At 42.0% G+C, this 21,890-nt stretch overlaps 3 protein-coding genes across 4 annotated transcripts; 1 reads left to right on the forward strand and 2 right to left on the reverse strand.

Annotated features, from left to right (window-relative positions):
• Positions 1–171: 171 nt before the first annotated feature.
• Positions 172–15,130, forward strand: LOC108052661 (protein pinocchio). 2 transcript variants are annotated; one of them, XM_044459724.1, is made up of 5 exons: positions 172–318; positions 781–1,012; positions 12,379–12,451; positions 13,171–13,420; positions 13,880–15,130. In XM_044459724.1, exons 2-5 carry the CDS (start codon positions 781–783, stop codon positions 14,087–14,089), a joined length of 765 nt encoding a protein of 254 aa, XP_044315659.1. In that variant the 5' UTR covers positions 172–318; the 3' UTR covers positions 14,090–15,130. The 2 variants fall into 2 exon arrangements, with proteins under 2 accessions (XP_044315659.1, XP_016990593.1); XM_017135104.2 differs by lacking the exons at positions 172–318; positions 781–1,012 and adding an exon at positions 10,897–11,372 and having other exon boundaries at positions 13,880–15,128.
• A 179-nt stretch (positions 15,131–15,309) lies between these two features.
• On the reverse strand, positions 15,310–16,925 carry LOC108052659. Its single transcript, XM_017135101.2, has 4 exons — positions 16,761–16,925; positions 16,295–16,592; positions 16,030–16,236; positions 15,310–15,975 (listed from the first exon to the last, which is right to left on the reverse strand). The coding sequence occupies exons 1-4, from the start codon at positions 16,923–16,925 to the stop codon at positions 15,851–15,853; spliced, it is 795 nt and encodes a 264-aa protein (XP_016990590.2). The 3' UTR covers positions 15,310–15,850.
• A 296-nt stretch (positions 16,926–17,221) lies between these two features.
• LOC108052658 lies at positions 17,222–21,839 on the reverse strand. The gene is made up of 7 exons (XM_017135100.2): positions 20,623–21,839; positions 19,909–20,369; positions 19,655–19,849; positions 18,579–18,712; positions 17,993–18,503; positions 17,521–17,937; positions 17,222–17,430 (listed from the first exon to the last, which is right to left on the reverse strand). The coding sequence occupies exons 1-7, from the start codon at positions 21,812–21,814 to the stop codon at positions 17,293–17,295; spliced, it is 3,048 nt and encodes a 1,015-aa protein (XP_016990589.2). The 5' UTR covers positions 21,815–21,839; the 3' UTR covers positions 17,222–17,292.
• Positions 21,840–21,890: the final 51 nt, after the last annotated feature.

Here is a 21,890-nt window from a genome sequence, read left to right on the forward strand (position 1 = left end):
CTAATTTTTAAAATATTAATTAAAACTACATTTATTATAACTCAGGTTTCTGAATCTAATTTATAATAATTAAATAATTCCATTTTTAAAATAGTTTGTTATACAATTTTAAACTATTTAACGTCCCGGCATCTTATCGATTAGTGTTGCCAACTGCCGAAATCGATAGTTGGCCACCTCTAGTTGCCAGCGATTTAGCAAGCAAAGTTTTGTTTTGCAGTAATTTTATCCAAATTAAACTTAAAATCCAGCCGTTGGGGCTTAAATTTGGCAATATACATTTGTGCTGGTCAACTGAGGGTGCTGGATTAGTTAAAAGTGAGTAAAACTGGTGGGGTAATACAGGTAATATCCATTAGATATCTTTTCAAACAAACACACATGCACTTGGGGGCCAAACAAAATTTGCAAATGCAAAGGCAATAACAAAAATAACAACATTAAGCGAATGCAGTTGCACATTCTCATATACAAATGCACAAATAGCCTTCACCCAAATAAAATGCATCTTGCATCTATTGATTTTGCATATTGCATTTAAGGTGTTGCAAAATATGAGGTGTGTTTGTGTGAGTGTGCAACAGCTGGAATCCTGACCCTACTTCCTTCCCTTAGTTATTTCGAAAATCCCCTTTTTATCGGGTTTATCCATTAACCTCGTTAATCACCACAAATGGCACTTTGAGCCACGTGTGTAGTTTGCTATTTGCATAGCAGCACGTATGCATATATAATCCGAAACCCTTCTATAATTGCGTCTCTATACTTTTCCCAAAACAGATGAAAACGGGCAGCAACAACAACCACATCTCCGCCAGCAGCAGCAGCAACAACAACAACTCCTTGGTGCAACAACAACAACAACATAATGCCCGCTCCTCCACTTCCGTATCCGTTTCCGGCGTGGCCATCGGCTCATCCCATATTGTCACCGAGTGGGAGGATGGCATCATCTTCGATGTGGATGATCCCGACTTTTGTAATCTGGCCGCCGACAAGATGAACTTCATAGGTGACTACATATGAAGGCATATAATTAGCCCCACCGATTATATTTATAGTCTAGACATCAGAAGTAATCTATGTTATTTACGATTAGCCGTGGAGAACCCCTCCAATTAAGAGGCGGAAAACGCTTCGCACCTTTGTACCAGCTGCAGTGGCTTATCGCGCTTCGGTTTTCCCAGTCTTTTGAGTCCCGGCTTTTGTCTGATCGGGCGGAAACTGCCGTACACTTTTATTAATGCCAATACTTCGGCTTTATCTTCGAGTGCCGTTGATAATGGCCGTATATAAACAAGGGCCATCAATTATACAATACAGGAATAAACACACTCTGTCTTCCCAAAAGAGTTCCATTTAAAATTAGGCGAATTCCGTGCTGTTTTTAGAACGTATATCCCTCGCAATTGGGCGATCCATCAATAACCTTTTGAAACTGTGTCCAATGGATGTGGGTGTACGCTCTCTTGGTTAATTGTTTTGCCCGTCCGTTTATCTGCGATCTGATTAGCCAAACAACCAAGTCGTGCGAGCCGCCTATTCACACGTTTCGCTTGTCACCCAGAATTCAGCGGGCTAACTCACGCGTTTGTCATGTGACTCCGGATCGAAGCGGGCCGGTCTCTGCGATCGATCATGCTTCTCCTCCGACTCACCGGCAGAGAAATGGGTGCCAAAAGAGTGTGCAAATATGTCCGATGGCCCAACAAAGTGAGTGGAATTTTTCTCAATTTTCGGTCAACAATAACAGTGGCTGTTTATGGCTAGCGTGAGCTGTTTTTGCATGCAATTTGTTTAAGCGGCTCGGCACGTGTCGCTCGTCAAAGGCTTCTACGGAGTAGGGCTTATGGAGTCGGGGTAAACAAGCCACCGATGAATATTGCGTGTGAACCAACCATGAGTGTTGCAAACTATGTCCCTTTTCCGGTCTTAAGTGGGCCAGTTATAGAAAGGAAAACTTTTCTGTCAACTGGTGGAACTACTTTGTTTGGATTTTATGTTCTCATGATATGACTGCTTTTTAATTACATTATTTTATTGTATTTAGCTTTTAACTGTACTTTAACTACCCCAACTAAAATTTGTATTTCTTATACATATTTGAGGGACTACATTTTCAGCTTGAAGGAAGAGAAAGTTAAAGCAGCATTCGAACGTTTGCCCCTTACAAACTGTTCAGCTTAGCTCGCATATTTGCGAATGATTAGCATATTGCATCAGACTATTTGCAATCAGCTTCGTCTGCCAAAGTTACACAGTTTCAGTTCACGTTTGTGTTGTAAGATTTTAAATGAATCAGAGAATTTCCAGTCAATCAAGCCAGTTGAAAACGATTTATCCGAGCTATTTATAGGACTTTAGCTAGCTTTATCATCGTGACTCACTCACATTAGATTTGATCTTTCTCCTGAATACTCATGCCGTACTTATACAACTTATCATGATGGATGTCGTGCAATTTTATTATCTTAACTGATCGCTCTTGTGCTTATCTCGTGTACGGCTTGAGTCATCCGTTGTCTAGACTCGGCTATTCCTTATATAACATTAATTCGAATTTTTTAAGCGGTGGGAAGCGTCTGTAGAATCCATTGGCAGCTCGCATGTGCGCTTGCATAAGCGTTTTGCTTGCATAAAATGCTTATTAAAACGACAAACGTAATGGCAATTTTTAAAAATAAAACGGTTTTCGATTTCGCAATGCCCCCGGCCACCTCGGCCCACTGTCTGTGCTTTTATGTTCCCATGCTCATTATAGAACGAAACGCCACGCGCAGTCCGTTCGCGGTTTTGTTCAATTTGTCGACTCGAGCGTCTCTGTTGATAAGTCTCGTCCGTTACCGCCGCCTGAAATTGCGCAGCAGCCCCGCCTCTGGTTCTCCAATCTCCGCCGAAAGCCGAAAGACGAAAGCCGATAGCCCGGCAATGGAGTGGAAGTGTGCTGGCCGGCACAGGTACGGGTACGGGTACGAACATATGTCTTGCCGGCGACGGCGTGATGGAAAGTGCCCAAATGCAATCTGATCTGCGAGCTTTGACTTCTGAGCGGGATCTGGCGTCGGGCTTTGTGGTCTGGCCACCAGTTAGAGGCGGCTCGAGATGGCCCTCAACCGATTCACTTGGGTCGCAACCGGTTCGAGGCTGACTGACTGCCAGTTCCCGGGTATAATCCAAACACATGGAGAAAAGATCGCCAAAGTGTGTCACACAATTGGGTTTACTTCCAGGAACCATGAGTAATGATTTTGGTCAATAAATTTATACTTTGAAAATAGTTATACATATTTATACGGGATCTTGTTCGATTTCATCTGAAAAAAGTTTGAGTTCCATAACAAAACGATAGCTTTAAATAGTAAAGTTTATAGAAATGTTATTTTAATAACTCACAATGATTTAGCATGTTTATTAAGGAGTACAGAAGAATATACAAACCCACTTACTAGAATTTAGAACAAATTGATAAGTGAAAAGAATGTGTAAAGAAATATAAAAAAAACCAAGATGGCAACAGAAAACTAATCTATAGTTACATCTATTTTCTTGTTCTGTACAGTTCTAAACCCCTCTAATGCGGTACCACCACTCGACTTGGAGAGGCCCGACCGATCGATCGATCGTTGGGTGTGTCCGTGTGTCGAGGATTGATTTCAATTCGAATTCCGCCCGTTCATTCATTCATTGTGCTGGCTTCGTTCTTTTTATTAATTTACAATTTTAGCACACACAAGCGAGCATATAGATAGAACCCTTGCCGGCCACTACGGCAGTCGTAATCGGTTCAAACCGGTACCGGTTGTGTATATGTTTACACTGGGCAAACGTTCCGTGCGACGCAAATCTCGCAGAGAAGCCAACCATGATGTGGATGCGGCTGCCGTAGTGCCATATAGTATTCAGTCAACGATGCTGATGACGACGTTGGCAGATCTAGCGACGTCAGTTAGTCGCTCGCGCCACTTTATTGACTAAAATTACCCCCCGAACTTGTTGTAAAGTCCAGACATTTGCATCACAAACGGTAGCCGTCATAAAGATTGGAATCTAAAGGGTGGAAGGCTGGCACCTGGGATCTTAAGTGCGGAATACAACCTTTGAGTTTATTGCATTTTTCATTGGCTATAATGTAACTCAAAGATAATAAGCCAATGTTTTCCTAAATCAAATAACAAACTTTTATTTTACAACCGAAAATTACATAAAAATCTACTTTCCAAAGCGCAAAAACATTTAAACCCCAAAGATAAGAGACTGTAGTCAGCGACAATCTTCTTTGGAGAAATACTAATCTGATGTTCTGTAGAACTGCGGGAATAGGTATTTAATTAATTAAAACCCCATTTAAGAGGAAAACTGTAAGCTGATAATGTTTTTGCTTAATTAAACTATAACTTCTAGAAGCGCTACACTATAATAATTTCTTATGATCAGCACTCCATTCGCTTTTAAGTCGTATAACTTGGCTATTATTTCACATTATAAAACTAGTTTCTTTTTGTCAATTTATTAATTTGTGGCTATTCCCATGCTCTCATTTCGAAATGACTTGTCTGAAAAAATTAAAGGCCCAAACCAGATCAAACTGAACAGTTCCTTAGTTGAATTCCAAGATCGTTATCAAATGAGCAAATGTAGAACCTTTGTCAATTCACGAAACCCGTTTGTTTGTTAGCCATGTACATGCTAAAAACTAATTAAATATTGTCCATAGCGAAAGTCTAATATTCGAACTTCATGAATTCATTGAGCAAATTAAAAGCGAAACCAGATTGAACTGAACCCAATCTGTGGGGAATCTTTGAGCGTGTGAGCCGCAACATCTGCGACCACCATACCCTGTGGAAATCTCACGTGTCACGTGTAATTAACAATTTGTTGCATTATTCAAATTGCTAATTAAGTGTTCTCCAGATTTCCACAAGTGTTAATTGTCGCGCGCCAAACGAAACCGCAGACCTTTCCCTTCCTCTTGGGGGCATTCTATTTCCCGCTCCGGTGTGTTCTAGTTTTTCGATTGGGCATTGCGCACTTTGACTGCGGTTGGGATTTTTGCAAAAATCGATTTTGCGCCTTATTCGCGCGATTGCGTTGCAAATAGTAGCTTGAACTATTGTTCAATGTGCCGGGTTTTGTTTGTGAATTTTAATCCACTTGAGGATAGTTCCGGGCATTGTTTTTATAATGATCCCCTTGGTTTAGCTAAGTAGTTCACAAAACAAAATAAAAAAACATCAAAATGTTTCTAGGTTGTTCTATTTATTTCCACTAACTGAACTCTGTCTGAAATTATAACCAATTAGATATTGTGGTTTTAGGGAGAAATGGTATATAACATAGGGAACATAATATAAACAACGATTTTTAATTGGTTTTATATCGCTTCCCAGTAATTTTAGTCCGTCATTAAATATCATATGTTACATATGTGATCTGTGGTTTGTGTATTCAGTGGGACAATGTATGACTTGGGGTTTCTGATTAAAACAGCTTAGGGGTGTTTATTACAGGGAATTAAAAACTGTTCAAAATAAACAACACTACTAAGGTTTTTAATTTTCTTAAAAAACACAATTTTATATTTTATTGCTGTTTTGTTCATTGTTGAATTGTGGAGAGAATCTTAAATGGAACTGCATTCTCCCAATTAGTGAAACGCATAAAAAAAACTCTGCGTATTGTCGGGGATTCCAATTATTATAATTTGAAGTGACGGAGTCAATAAACCAATATGATAGCGATAATGTTTTTTTGTATTATTGTTTTAATCAATAAATTGTTTAATGAGTTTTTATTGAGAAAGCTCTTGGCATTTATCTAGTTATAATAACTTACATAGGAATTACAAGATAAAAGCATTGCTAACGAAATAGTTCAAGGTAAAATATTATCTTTGTGATACTTTGTTCCTAGAACCTACCCTATTATTCTTACGTATTGTCCTTTGATCTAATCAGCTAAGGTGTTTTATCACACATCATTGCCGTCTAGTCTAGTGAAGGTTACGTACGAATCGTGTTTATAAATCGCGAGACTGTTCAGAGAAAATGAAACGAGATCTATAAATATTAAAAAGGCGTCATTAAACCTGAATAGAACACGTTCTATTTTTAAATATAGGAAATACGTTTTCCCAATATAGATAATTTGGAAGAATACGCTAATGCCCTCCCTTCAAATATAAAAAATATTTATTTATGATAGCAATAAGGGGTTTTTACCATTTAGATAATGTTATACATTGAGGAAAACCCCTCAATTTAAATTCAAAAGAGGACAAAAAAAACAGTATACTCAATAATGGAGACTGCTAATAAAGGTAGTCCGGCAATAACTCATCGTCAGATTCATTGAGGAATGCAGCTCCATTTCTTTGGGTGAATTACACATTTCCAGGGCCAGGGTCACTTAAACCAGAGCTCAATGAGACCCACCTTCTTGGGGGTTTTCAGTCATGGACAGGGTCGCAATGACTTCGCAGCCAGTATCAGTCATCGCCGTTCTCAAACAACAAGATATATATTATGTATTAGTATTTATAAATTGCAAACGATGCCGTGAGATAACATGTCATAGACCTATTTATAGGAGATTTTCCCATTTCTCATTGACATGATCGCTTTATCTGTCACGGTATGCAAATGAATTACGTGGAAGACTTACAAAACCCATGGAAATTAGTATGCCCAATGGGGGCCAAAGGTCAGGGTCGTTCGTCGGCATTCTAATTGCCCTTGTCAACAGTTTCGTCTGGCGGCCGGCGAGATGGGATCGTAAATCTTTCCGATCGACGTTGGATCGAGTGGGGTGATGGTGGGGATAGAGTCGAATGCTAAGTGCACTCATCTGGCCTGCGATTATAGAACCCATAGCCACTTTCGTTGGATTATGCCCAGACGGAGTCACGCCCCGTTTTGGCAGTTTACCACGATATTCGTGTGGGTACTTTTCCCCCATTAATTAAGTAAACGGTTTTCATAGTACAGCCGCAGGTTGGAATTCCGATTTCTGTTTGTTTACTCTCGCATCTCGGGGCGAGGGAATCCCATGGAACGGGTTTGTCGCATTCGAGCGAACTCATTAGCATCAGCATGTGATGATGGAAGCAACGCTCTGACCGAAGATGAATTTAATGATCAACGTGCGGCGCTGACTGGCCAAAAAAAAAGCAAGAGTCGTAGATTCCCCATAACTTAATGAATCAGCCGCCCACAACTCCAGATCACGGTGTTCGATATTCAAAATCAAAAGCAAAACAAAGCCGCGCTTCTGCCGCTATCTTTTCGGGGCTGGGTTCCTGATTTCCCACTTGCAATTGACGTCAAGCCGTGGACGCCTTTGTTTTTGCATTTGGCTGTCACGGATCCATCCGCATGTGTGCTGTGTGTTTACACACCAGTCACAACGTCCACCCATAACAATAATTAACAGCTACATTCAGGAGCAGCTTTGTTTGCGTAGCTGCGAAGCAAACTGTTCAAAAACAGAGCTCAAAGCGAAGCTAGAGACTCGCGGCCAGGCCAAATCCAAAAGAGGAAGCGCATGTCTTCAAGCAGCACTTGAGTACTGTGGTTATGCATGATTCCAAGGGGCTATCTTGGCAAACAGAAACTATAGTTATGGCATATGTGCAATTGCAATACCCTGTTCGGGCTGGGTAAATAATGTCTTTGAGCTGTATTGATAACAGCAGGCGTAGTAACACAGTTCTAAACTATATTTAATTTTAGTTTAAAGCAAAAACATTTTCTTGATATTAATTTTTAAACAGATTAAATAGAAAAACGTTAATGTAGGAGGAGCACAATAGGCAATGATCTAAAAATACAACAACCTATCATAGAACAAATTTAGAACCTTTGAGAAGCTGAACGCTAGTTAAATGCGCTTTTAAGTCGGGGTGTTGACTTATGTCTATTAAATCAATTTTTGCCAACTAAAAAACACAAGCGTAGGACAGTTTAAATAATTTACAAATTTAATTAGGTTTAAAAATATAAACAATAGTACATTTTATAGATAGGAATTTCTATTGAATTCTATGCGCATTTAGGAAAATAATAATCAGGTATATTGCCGTGCGTCAAATAATATCTGTTTAAAAATGTCAAATAATAAATATTTTAGCAATAGCCCTCTATAAACTTATATTTACGATATCCAATATATTGAAATGTTGATTGCACCTTTGTTGGCGTATAAATCAAGCGATAAGATAAAAAATAACGGACAAATGTTACTCTAGATCATCCGCTTGTGAAATATAATTGTATATACTTGTATATTCGTATGGGCTTCTTAAAAAAAATATGTCGGTGCAAAATACTGGATATTTATAAGGCGAAATCGATATAAACCAATTTGCAGTTGGATTGGCTTTCGAGGAAGAGTATAAAAATACACACACATGAGTGCGGGGCACTTAATAAGTTTTTAAAAGGTTTGCAAAATATTGTTTAAATATTGTTATTTTCGGACTAATATCCTCACGTTGTCTGACGCAATATCCGTTGAGGTGAGACTGTCTCTTTTGTGTGAGCTTCTCAGGCAATTGCCGTGCGACCTTCTCCGATGACAATGGTCCCCCGATTTCATCTCCACACTGAAAACTAAAGTGCCACCCAATATTATACCATTTAATACACCAGGTAATAGCAGTCATCAATTTAATATATTGGTTTTTTGGATCTCATATTGAATACCCGTAACTCCAGAGTCGTTCTGCGCATAAAAACACTTTCATAGTGTTCGAGTTTAGGAACAAATCTTATAGAAAGTTTTCAATTATTAAGAATTAGTTTGGTTGAAACTGAGAACATAATACAGATTGTGTGTTAGTATAAATTAGTATCAATTTATTCAGTTTATATCTGATTATATTTTTCTCCGTGCACAGAAGTAAGAAACTGCGCCTCGACAAAAGTTGAATGCCAGTGAAAAGCGTGCCCGGATCTTGAGGGTTTCGTTCTTGCTTTCTAAATAAACATTAATTGTTTATACTATAGGTTGTTCCCAAGTTTATGCGGTTGTGTGCGACTGACCGATGTGTGTAGTCGGTTGACCGTCGCCTCTGACGCTGAATTGCATTAATTTGGCGAGGGTCGCTTGGATTTGGCTTTGGTTCGTCTCTGGTTTTGGATTTTGACTTTGGTCGCCCTGCTCCCTTTTCGTTGGGCTGGCGTAATTCGAAACGCCTTCGATACGACGCGCGCGCCTTGGATCTCGGCTCAAATGCATAAGTTAAGCTGGGTCTAGCTGCACTTTGCCAACTTTTTTCCTATTAACATGCTAACGCTAGCTAAAAATTCCATTCCGGCGGGATGACAGCCCCGGGAGTCACCTCGTCTTCATATTATACATACCGAATGGGTTTCACCATTACACTTACTTTCCTACATTTTGCTGCAGAGACACGCGCATTGCTGAAATGAAGGAGGAAAAGGGGGCAGACTTTGCTGATAAGATTACTGGTAGATTGATAAGCGAAAAGTGGTGTGTGTGTGTTAACGTTTATGTGTATTTATGGTGGGGAAGTATTCGCAGAGCAAAAATATTTCATTCAGCTTGTCTTCTTGAGATGATTTAATATCTATTTTAACGAGCACAAATACAAGTATGAAAAATTGCAATCAATTTAAGATAGTTAATAAGGAAAATTACACAGAATGATCGATTCATTCTTAAATAATGTTTTGAATTCGTTTTATTTGAGATATTTATTATTATTTAAAAATGCATTAAATATTGTTTAAATAACATGTTATTTTTCCGATGACACCATTGTAATTAGCAGAAAAACACCCTCTAATGGAAATTTCCGTTGGTTTTGCGGATCTACTAATTAGGGATGCTTTCTACCTGCCCATTTTCCGGGGATCTAATTTTCGGCTACCTCCCACTGTCGCCTGTCCTTTGCATTCAGCCCATTCACTCTGGTGTTTCACCTGCCGCCGTTTTCACGGACACGGACCCGAACCCGAATCCGAACCCGTAACCGTCCCTGTCCTTGCCTGGCGCTCTACCTGTCATAGCGCAAAATGATTTGTTATTCAAATGAAAGGCGAACGTCGATTCTTCTGACGGTTGCCAGGGGGCATCTTGTTTTGCCGTCTTCTTGGACATGCGTCAATAACCGCGGGCGATTACACCTAGTCGTTGTACTATAGTGTCCGTCCGGTCAATGTGTCGTATACGTACTGACCGGCAGATGGGGCGTATGGAGGAGGTATAAGCGGCACAAGTATGGGTGTAAGGGTGCCCGCCCGCTGCGCTTGACCGTTAAATGTGCTCTCTCACGATTTCTCGTTATCTGCTTTGACACCCATTACATTATAGTGGATAGGGTATGTTGTGTTTGAAAAATCGTTTGCAATGGGTGCCACAAAATAATGTAGATCGGGATCTTTGACACTTGCATACTTTTAATAGGTTTGAATTAAAAATATCTAATAATTTTTAAGGATGGTAACTTCCTTAATATGTGGTTGCGAATGACAAATAATGCCAGAAGATAGGCTACATATTTTGTAGCCGGACAACGAGTAACGGGTATCTTATGGTCGGGACACTCGTTATTTCTCAGATTGTTTTGTTTTGTTATCTCTCGTTCTCTTGGGTTCACCGAGAGAACCGCTCCTGTTGCCAACTACCGCTAATTTGGTCAGCATCTGACTTTGTTTTGGCATTTCGCTTGTGTTTTTACCCCCCGTTAATGTTTATTACGAGTTTTGCACGCCACTCGAGTTCTGTTTTGTTTTTTTTTCCGCAGTTCGTTAGCTTTGCTTTGTCATCCGAGGCAAGCAATATCACTCGCCCGCTCTCCCACTCGCAATCTCTCCGCCAACTGGCTCCCGCTCTCGCTGCCTCGATCGCCTATAAAAGCGGGGCGATTTCAGCGAGCGCCGTTCATTTGAGTTTCGCGGTTCGACGTGCTAGCCCACTTTTGGTCTTTCGGCTCTGGAGAAAACTATTCGAATCTGGTGAAAATCCATTCAGTTCCCAGCAACTCAGTTCAGTTTCGCTTCCCAGTCCAACTATAAAAGTGCGCTGTAGTCGCTGTCAAACAATTGCATTCAGATATACATTATTATTACTGCAAATTGCATTTTCATGAGCTAACTGTCTCGCATCGCGTGTGAAAAGTTGCAAACAATATAAAAACAATTGCCAACGGTTAATGTTAATATCCAGGCAATTATAAAAAAAGTAATTTGATTTTCTGGCTTACGCAAGGCCAACTACAATTACCAATACTGCAACAACAACTGCAACAACAAATCAAATAAAACAACACAGAAATCCCAATTTGGATTTATTAATAGCGCTGAAAAAATAAAAGAAAAACAACTGTTGCCGTAAATAACACAACAAATGTAAGTATTTCCGTGCCTAAAATAACTGAACAAAAAATTAAGCGCCTCGTCTGTGTCCCTCCGATTTTGTGCGACTGTGTGTGTGCCCTTCTATAAATAAATAAAATCAAATTAAATGCAACTAGTTGTGTGTGCGGCACAATATGCTCGGATAAATTACAGCAATTTCGTTTTTGCGCCGTTGCCGTTGTTGAAAATTGCCCCCAGTAGTCAGCATTCAAACCAAATTGCAGCTAGCTGAGATCCAAACCACAGCCCAGACTATACTGCATGTTGTTCGCTTTTATGTTTATTTCGGGCACGTCTCATGATTATACTTTCTCGATACGATCCAGCTAAATATAGAACGTCCAACGACTGACCGCATAACAACGCAGAAATCTTATTTATTTATTATGATGCCAGGCCAGCAGACGCTGCGGCAATCATGTGCCTCGCCAACAAAGATTTTGGCAACTTTGCCAAAATCGTGGCGACAATGTAGACAGGTCGTATAAATATAGTATATAGTATACCTTGTAGGCAGTATTCCCCCATGGAGACACAAGCAATTAACGTTCCGCTTCCAATTCCAAATAATTCGCACATTAAAGTTTTTAATTGTCCGTCCCCTAAACAATTGAAACTACACAGAGATGACGCACTGATCACTCTGATCGGCGGCCTCGGTGTGTTTATGGTGCTTTCAACCGGATTTCAGCGGTTCGTGGACCGCGCACTCCACCTTCAGTCTCCCCACAAATAGTTGTTAATTTTAGCCAAGAATGTCGTCCGAGTTGCTGCTGGAAAATGATATATACAAGTATGTCTATATCGATCGCATTTGAATGATCTTCTGTGGTACCAGAAGCTAGGTACAGTCGAGCTCTGACATTTGAGTCACGCACCTGTACAACAAGCTTGTTTACCTTCGCTTGCAAGCATTTACCTGGCCAGCATTGAACCCTGTTGCCTTGTAACTTTTGATGAACTTTAACTGACTTTATGCTTTTCCTCCTCTTTGCAGTGCCATCAACAGCCAATATGTCGATCGCCAGTGTTCACGGTCCCCAAATCGCCGACATCTGCAGTCCGTTGTCGTAAGTATTCAAATTTAGATGCCCATCTATAGATCCCGCACACATGATTCATTTAGCTGGAAGTGATACGATTCGTTTCCGTTTTGTATTTGCCAAATTTCGGTGTAAACAATGTCAGGGTTGATTCAGGGGGATACGAAAGGGGCGTGAGTTGGGTGTCTCATTCATGATTTTAGCAATCTTATCGAGCGGCGAATGGAATGGGCCAGGGTGCAGAGTACACAACCGCAATTCCAGTCGATACAATACAACTCAATACCATAGACAACCACACCTGCAATTTGGCCACGACTTTGGCCCATTAATGAAGGGGGCCAGCACCTTCAGAGCTCAACAGCTCAGCGTCCGTCTGTGTTTGTATACAACCAGCAATATATATATATTTGTATATATTCGCGTTCGTATCATTATCATTTCGCTTTTTGGGGCCGCACAAAAGCAACAAAAGCCCGTCGCCATCGCTCACATGATCGGGCGAAAGTCTCGCCGTAGAGTCGTCGCAGTACAGTCGCCAATCATTGCCCTCGTCCCCATCCCCGGCTACACTCCCACAGCACCCTAAACCCATCCCGCGTTGCCTGCCGGCACGCAGCTCATTATCATAATCACGCCAGCGCATGCCGCCAACCACTTGGCAAGGTCACGGTTAACCGACGCCCGCCACAATTTGTCATGATTACTAATCGAGAATTCCCCGCTTCGTTTTTAATCTCTTGCAGGCATCATAATCTGGGTCTGTCTGCCTCGCTGCCAGATCTGGTGGGAAGTCCCCTGGAGATCAGCATGGACAACGTGCTGACCATCGAGGAGCTGCGCCAGCACATGGGCTCCTGCTTCACCTGCGGCGTCTCCTGGACGGATGACCATGTGTCCCTCGACTGCAGCGAGTGCGGTGGCTACAGCCTGGAGCGTCCCTGTCCCCTCTGCGACGGCCAGTGCGGTGTGCAATGGAAACGTGACTTCGCCATGGTGAGTTGACTTCTCCGAGTGCAAGCTCCCCTTGTCGAATTTTCCATAACTCGAACTAAAACCTAATTTCCTGGATTGTCACTCGTCAAACTGAAATTTCTTTATCTCAAATTAATTGTTTGCTTTGCCGAGTCTTTCTATTAGTCCCATTTTGATGGATACTAATTTCTTGCGAGTACAAAAAATGAAACCGATAATAATTGACAAAGCTTAATATACATAACAGCTTCGGTTGACACCTTTATACATTGTTGATAAGTCAACACAAATAAACATTGAAAGCCGGGAACTAAAATTGAGGTTATTTTTTTGAGAACAGAGAACTTTTGGTAGGTTCTTTAAACAAATGTTTCTTAGAAAATAAAATAGTACTGCGCCTTAAGTTCGAGCTATACAAATTCAACAAAGTTCTTTCATATCTGTGTACCCAACTAAACATTTCCTTTTATTTCCTTACAGTCCCATGCCTGCAGTCAAGCTCGCTGGGTGGGCGTGTGCATAAGTTATCCGGAAGTCTTGGCCGGAGTCCAGATGCCCGTTGGAGGAGCCTCTGGAGCCGCCACCTCGTGTGCCGCCGCCGCCGCGAATCAACTGCGTTTGGCCCAGGAGCTGTGCTCTCGCCTGGAACAGCTGTCCACGTCGACGGCGAGCAAAAGCGGTCGCATTTAGAGCGCGGTCCACCGCACACAGTTCCTTCGACAGCCAGACTGCAAAACACGCCTCCACATCAGCCACACCTCCGCACACAGCCACAGCTCCATTCATCCGGATAGCAGACAGCTGAAAGCTGTAGCAGATACAGCTCCACCTCCACACAAAAACACACAGTCTCTCACCCGTAATTTAGGGCCTTATTGCTAAGCTTTTTAGTTGTTAGTTTTTATTGTTGTGCAGTGTTGAGTCTCTTTGTTTTTTTTTTCACAATTTTCTTTCGTTTTATGATTTCACTGGTTTCGTTTTCGTTTCGTTCGTTGTGTGACTATGCAAATTCTTAGCAGTTAAGTTAGTTCCTTTGTTTACTTTTTAATGGCACCATTTTGTTTGCACACAAGACCTATTCTATCCAGGAAAAGACTTCTTTCTGCTTAGACTTAAGCCGAGTTTAGGCATTGCAGTGATAACGGTGATATTAGCCAGAAAGAATCGTGAACAAATAGTGAATTTATAATGATGTAGCAAATGTCTAACGTCGTTTTTGTATAACACACACTAAACAGCCCGTGTAATCGTGTAGAGATTGTTGTTAACAATTAGTTAGTTGTTGTTGCTTTTTGCCTTGTGTCAAAGCTTGTTCGAAGCGAGGAGATCCGCGAGCACAGATCAAAGTAAACTGCGATGGTGCAGCCGGAGGGCTCAGTGAGCGTAACAAAGAATCTTCCATATTGCATAATGCTCAACAAAGTAACTACAGGATTGCACAGTCTCTCCAAAGAGGAAAGTGAAAGCGCGAGAAAAGAATAAGATGCAAAATTAAGGATGTAGGAACACGCACAAGGAAACAATTAAAAAGCATTACTCAAAAAGTTGAAGATTTTCTGTGAAAATCCATATGACAAGTAGAAGTTTATACCTAATATATACACCTATATATTATATACCATATAAATCTGCATACAATATACACATACATATATATATATATATATTTTTAATGTAGAGATATGTTTTGTAAAAGACAAAGGCATATTTTTAAAATTAAAACTTAAACTATGCAAAAACCAAAACAAATGTATTCTGATTATGCTAATGCTAGATTCTCTGTTGTCAAGGCGCAATATCAGCTAGTCACGGAATCGCGCTTCGCTTAACCTGTGTGCCATTGTCCAATGACGAGAGGCACGCGGTGTAAGCCGGAATCTAATCAGCATTTATGGTTACCAGGTGGGCAAAGCCGACATCACCTGTCGCGCTAAGTGGTGGGTAAACACTGGAGGCTTCTGGGGATTCTCGCCAATAAATGTGACATCTTTCTTAGTCGTCGTAAAGCGGGATTTCTCCTGCTTTCGGTGAATTTATCGCCCTTTGTCTGCGAAGGGGGCACAGATTTCGGATTTCATCATTTTCTTTGGGATTCCGCAAAACGAGAAAACAGCTACTCTCAATTTGTATTTCTTGTTTGTATTTCTCTTAATCGCTTTCATTATGGTTATTGCCTTGGACGTCTTTGATGTCCCAAATTGCCGGTATTACCTGCTATTATCATTTCTGGGAAAACATTTTATCGGGTCGCAAAGTTGTTTCGTTATCATTGAGCATTGCAGTTATTACACACTTAATAACCTGTTTATAGATTTAAAATCACTATTTCCTAGGTGATACATTTCAATACATTACTAAGACGTTTCAAAAGGGAAGTCCATTTCCTACAGAACCTTGTAATCTTTTTTCTTTCCGATTACTTTCTTTTGTTATCTCTACGAATCTAAGACTTTAATAAGTTTTGGTCTGGTTTCTGGCCAAACAGCAACAGAGACTGCGGCTCCTGGTTTTGCAACTCCTTCTTCGCTGGCGGGCATACCAAACCGGAGTGTTGAGGGAAACAAGACTGCTTTCAGCTAAGAATAATACGAATATAATAACATGTATTAAAAACTAATTAAGTAACTCACATTTCTGTGTCGGATCCAGTTCGGATTCAGGAGATGCCTCTGCCAAGGGCATGTGGGCCTGCAGCTCCTCCAAAAGTTCTGTCAGCTCCTGAGAGTCCTTGACAATGCTGCACAGCTCCTCCTGCTGAAAATCCGGATTAATTTGCTTGCACAACAGGAATTGGCTGATGACATTGCCGAGATTGGAAGGGGCAGTTCGAGAAGGAGCTGGAGATAACAAAACATTTTAAACCCTATTTTATTTGCTATATATCTTCTACCTAACCATAGTAATCCGTCATGTCCAAAGGCACTAGTTGGATCAAACGATGGCTCTTGATCAGCTCGTGCTGAAATTGCTGGGTGAGATGAAAGAGCAGGGTCAAGTGCATCCTTTCACTGGGACTTCCCAAACAGTGCCTCGGCTGAGGAGTGATCAAGTGGGCGGTGTGCTTGCAGGCATCCACACAGTTCCGTCTCAGTTTTCTAATCTTCTCGCGCAGCTCTGGGGAATCCCGGGCCTGACCTATGAAGATGAGCAGCTCCCGGAATTGGGCCACATGACAGTTTATTTCGGTAATGAGCTGTGAAAGCAAAAAAGCAATTATAAACTGCAACTATGGATTACTGTAATACTCTGTTACCTTTTGGCAAACATTATGCTGGGTAATATTTTTTCATTAATTATTAACTTTAGTTCCAGCATTTAAAATATATATATTTAAGCAGAAAGAACGAAGGCGAAACCTTACCTTCTGGGGATCCCGCGAGGGCAGCAACAATTGGGGCAGATAAATGGACAGCCGATGGGCGATTATCGTGGAGTTCCTGATGGCCAAGGCTGTGCTGCTGGCCACACAGGCCGCTGGCTTCTCGTCGAGCACAGCCGATGAGCAGATGCCACCTGCATGGGCCATGTTTGGATGCTGACTGCAGCGCGCTTTTTAAGTCTCGGATGTGTTCTATAAAAAGCCAGGACATTGCTACTGCCGTGTGGTTGTGTGTTGAGTGTGGCCTGCTTGGTGGACTGGTCTTATGTAAGCAAATTGCTGGTGCCCCTGTCTCATTACCTTGTGTCAACAAGTCACGCCAGCTAAACAGCAACAAATGAGCCTCACAGCAAAAAAAAAAACAGGTAATAAAGCCAACCGCAACCCCCACACCGTGCCACTTTCATCCGAAGCAGCCCCAGATGAAGCCATTATGAACAGAGCAGAGCAGCCAGAATGCTGCACTTTATGGGTTCGAGTTCACAGCGCAAAACACACACAAAATATATAGAAATTACCCGCCTGACAGCGATTCCTCGAAGATGTCCTCGCTCAACCGACTAGGTATATCGATGTACAATTCAACGGAATCGTAGTCGATGGCATCCAATTCCTCGTAGATCATAAGGTCATCAATCGATCGGTTTGGCTCCTGAAAGGTAATATTGTTAGTAGCTATGATTTAAAGTTCGAATTCTATAGCCTATATATATATATATATAGCATGTAAGTATGCACTTACTATCTTGGCGTACTTCCAGCACTCGATGGCCTTGTAATTTTCGCCTAGTCGCAGGTTGATAAGCGCCAGAAAGCCCCAAACGTTGGGCACATGGGTGTCAATCCGGGTGGATTTGGCAAAGCACTGAAGCGCCATCTCCAAGTGGTCCAATTTGTAGTACGCTTTTCCTATCATGTAGTCTGCGACGAGGGTCAGCGTCCCTCCACCGAACGTGAAGTTGAGGGCTTCGATGCACTTGTGGTAGTCGCCCAGTTCGTAGGATATGTATCCCAGGCGCAGTCGGCTGACCTCGAATAAATCGCGCTCGTACTTCTCTGGGGGCGGCAAGGTCAGGCAGCACTCGTAGTAGAGAGCTGCCTCCTGCAGGTTTCCACGAAGGAACTCCACATTTCCATTGATCTGGGCATTCATGGCAGTCTGTAAAGGAATTTTTTTTACTAGATGTCTTGGACTCCTTTCACGAAATACACACTTGTTGATCAGCTTCTTCGCCTTCTCCAAATTCAAAACTCTGTGGCACAAAGTCCTCATCGATTTGGTTAAGCATTATAGCCAACTGTGTGTTGATCATATACCGATCCGCATCCTTAACCAGATGCTCCACGGCAGCAAAAACGACCTGAGCAAATTCGTAGAGGCCCAGGCGCACAAAGATCTTGAAGACCTCGTAGAAGAGGGTTCCTCGACCAGGAGGAAGTGTTATCTCCATGGACAGGCAAAGACCCCAAAGGCTGTGCGGAGCATTGGAGGAGCTGACCCGACTGGTCGTGTGCTGATCCTCGAATCGCCAGCGGGCAAAGGCACAGCCTGGTTCGTACTTAAATCGCTTGTAATAACAATATAGCAGGATCCAGGCATCCTGCTGCCGAGTATTCTTCTCAGCGTAGTTGGTGATGCTCTTCAAAAGACACTCCGTGCAGTCGGCCGATGTTTCCGGATTATTCCGTGTGTCCACATAGTTGATGTACAATTTGATCCAGCCCCTGTGAATGTCGGTCGATATCAGATCGATAAGATAGTGATTTTTAATGTGTGGTTATCAATAGAACACTACTTACGCAAAATAGTCGTGGGTGTCCGCCAGGTGATTCTTTGTGAAGTACATTTTAGCCTTGTCGAGATCGCCACGCTCCATGTTCGCGATAAGCATGTAGAACCAAAAGCGTTCGTCACTGGGATACTCGGTGGTAGCCTATAATTGGAAATTATCTAAAATAATGGTGGCTTTTAAAAGGGGCAAACAATTAACCCCAGTCATTTATGCTTTCCCGAATTTTCCCCAAGTTTATGGAATTATTTAGTTTTTTTGTTAAAGCCATGTAAAATTATAGTCGTATAATGGAAGATCATAGATCGAATAACATTTCAAGCTAAAAATGTTTTTTTATGGTAGATTTGGATTTTAAAAATCAGCCGAGAACTGTTGGCTTTGTTATGGGTGAAACAATCATCAAGCTTGTAAAAAAATAAATACATATTTATTTCCTTTTCCAAACCAGTTATGTTTACCATAATTGTCGATGTCTAATTCAATAAACGAACAATTAGATAACAAACCCTAACAGTCATAATGATTAATTGTTTACTTCCGAATTTTATTCATTCATAACTGATATACTACCGGAAAAGTACAAATCTAATCAAATTAGCGTACAATTTATGTGATTCACTTACAGGTTTATATGGAAGCCTTATTCATTTCCGTTTATATCATTAAGTATTTTAACGGAAAAATAGTACAAATTGAATTTTATGACAATGTTCAATTAAACCTTAAGCCTTTATTTTACATTTTAATATAAAATAATACTAAATTGTTGATTCAACAACAAATTATCAATGTACTGAATGACAGCCCCATGTATTAAAATGATTCAGTCTTTAAATGTAGCTGAATGACTTATAGAAACTACTCGCGAATTGTTGAATCTTAGAAAAAAGGAGGATAAATACCTAAAACTCACTTTCAAAGTAAAAACTTAGGAATCAGTAAGTTTTTTACCTAAGTCGTAAAGCCGGCGACTTAGTTTTTTACAAAGAATGTTAGTAATGGTCGAACTGGTCACAAACCAGAACCAAAAGTAATCAATGAATCAGACTGCCTGTCAATGCGAGGCATGAATCAAGAACTGACCTTCTCAAGCAAAAGATTACCCAGGCTATCATCTTTCACTAACTGGAGCAGCTTGATGGTGTTCAAGTAGTCGATGATTCGGTCTATCTGGATCTGCTTATTGACCGTATAGTTCTCGAAGCCCTCGTTCTCAATCTCCTCCACAATCGAATGGACACGCGGTTCCAAATCATTGTAGGCAATAGCGCAGAGATTCTGGGGGAAGGGCAATCGGTTAATATATATATATATCACAATACAGGTAACCTGCTCACCGCAAACTCCACGCTCGTACTCGTGGGAGTCCTCGTATTGTAGACACTGCCCACCAACTTCATCAGGATGTTGGTCAGGTTTTGAACGGCACAGCAAAAGTGCTGCTTTTTGTCCTCAATATTCATCACCTTCTTGTCGATAATAAAGGCTACGCAATCCCGGATGAACTTGTCGAAGCGGGCATAGGACTCCATTTGGATCTCCGAAAGGGATAGCGCTCTGTGGGGAACGTAGGAGGGATCGCAGAAGAGCAGTCGATTTTGCCGGACAAAGCTGTCGCGGAACACCTTCAGCTCCTTGTAGATCTCCCCAATCGGCGCCAGCAGGCACAACTTGATGATGGCAAAAGTGGGCTGGACTTTTTGGTGGTCCAAGCTCTTCCCGCTCAATATGCTCACCTGCCTCTTGGCTTTAAGCTTGCCCAGGTAGTCCAGCTGGACAGCGAACCTCATGTTTTGCACTGTTAGAAAAGGAATTTTATTAGCGTTAGAAGAATGATAGCTATAGTCTAACTTATAACTTATAGCTAAGAAAATCGGATGTGCCCTAGAATTATCTTAAACTTTTATACCTGACACATCCTTAACATTATTATTAATTGCCTGACGGGCAAAATTTTTGAACATATATATAGAGTTTCCAAGATCCAATGGGCTATCGATTCTGGTCAAGAATATACTCTACCAATAACAAGTCATATTAGCTCAACTCACCCCCCGGAAAGGCCATAATAGACGGATCGAGAACGCCCTGGAAGACTTTCTGTGGCTTGGCACCACCTGCGGCTTGGAACACCTCCACTGCCAGGACATATTGCTGACAGGTGATGGCGAACGACAGGATGTCTGCCATCTGCTGTGTGAGGATAAAGCGATGGAAGGAGTTGCAGACGAGCGCCTCGTCCGCACTCTGTTCGATTTCCTCAAAGTCCACCGTCAGGCCCTCCGAGTAAAAAAGTTCCGAGAAGATTTGATGCATTTCCACCTCCATGGCGGACTTCAGGCCGGTCACGTTCCAAGGGTACACGCTTTGCCGAAAGGACTCGAAGACATGATGATTGTCCTGCGAGCTGATGAGCTTCCGCTCCAGGTTCCCGAATTCGCAGAGCGGGATGAAGGTATAGTCATTGCGGTCGCTGGGCAGCCGGGATCGGAAACTCAGGCGCAACCGCAGGGAATCCATGTCCAGAATGTACTCCTCCTTCAGGTTGTAGATGCTCTCGAAGGTCACGAAGGCCATGTTGGTGAAGGTCAGCTTCTTGGCGATGGGCAGCAGGGTGTAGAGGTGCCAATCGGTGTGGACGGTGCAGCGGAGTTCGTTGGGCACATCCGGCATGGGATAGAGGAAGAGCTGTTCGGAGATCATACTGCGTCGGTGGCCAAACAACTTGATCACATCCAGATAGCCCACACAGAGCAGTACCAACTTTATCGTCTCCCTGGCCTCGAAATCGTCATCCTGCTCCGTTGTTTGCACCGTAGATAAGACGAAATCGGAGTCTACCACATCATCATGCTCCCCCTCCTCCTCCAGCATCTCGTCCTCCGTGTCCAATAAAAAGTTCCGCTTTGGGGGAAACACCCGCATGTAGAGTTGAATCAGGAGAGGATTGTCGGCCGCATGATTGATCCTATCCACATTGTCCTGCTGGAAGATCAGCGTGAATGTGGGCTTCTCGTAGAATTCGGACTGGATTATGATCCCATCCGTGTTGTAGTGCTCGTTGCATTTGACGATCAGGCTGTCGCCTTGGCTGATGTGAATCTCGAGACGGTGCTCCGTTGTGGGCAGATTGGCGATGTTGGCCAGCTGGATGTACAGGAACACGTTCGGCGGCGGTGGATGGATGCCCACATCCTCATCCGGCTTGCTCGACGCCCCCTTTTTCGCCTTTTTTGGCGGCATTTTTCATTCAAACTTTTGAATTGTGTTTATTTTGTTTTTGAACTCTAACGGAAAAGTCGTTGGCAACGGTACAGCA

Source organism: Drosophila rhopaloa, unplaced genomic scaffold, assembly GCF_018152115.1.
Source record: "Drosophila rhopaloa isolate 14029-0021.01 unplaced genomic scaffold, ASM1815211v1 contig_2, whole genome shotgun sequence".
Lineage (NCBI taxonomy): Eukaryota > Metazoa > Arthropoda > Insecta > Diptera > Drosophilidae > Drosophila > Drosophila rhopaloa.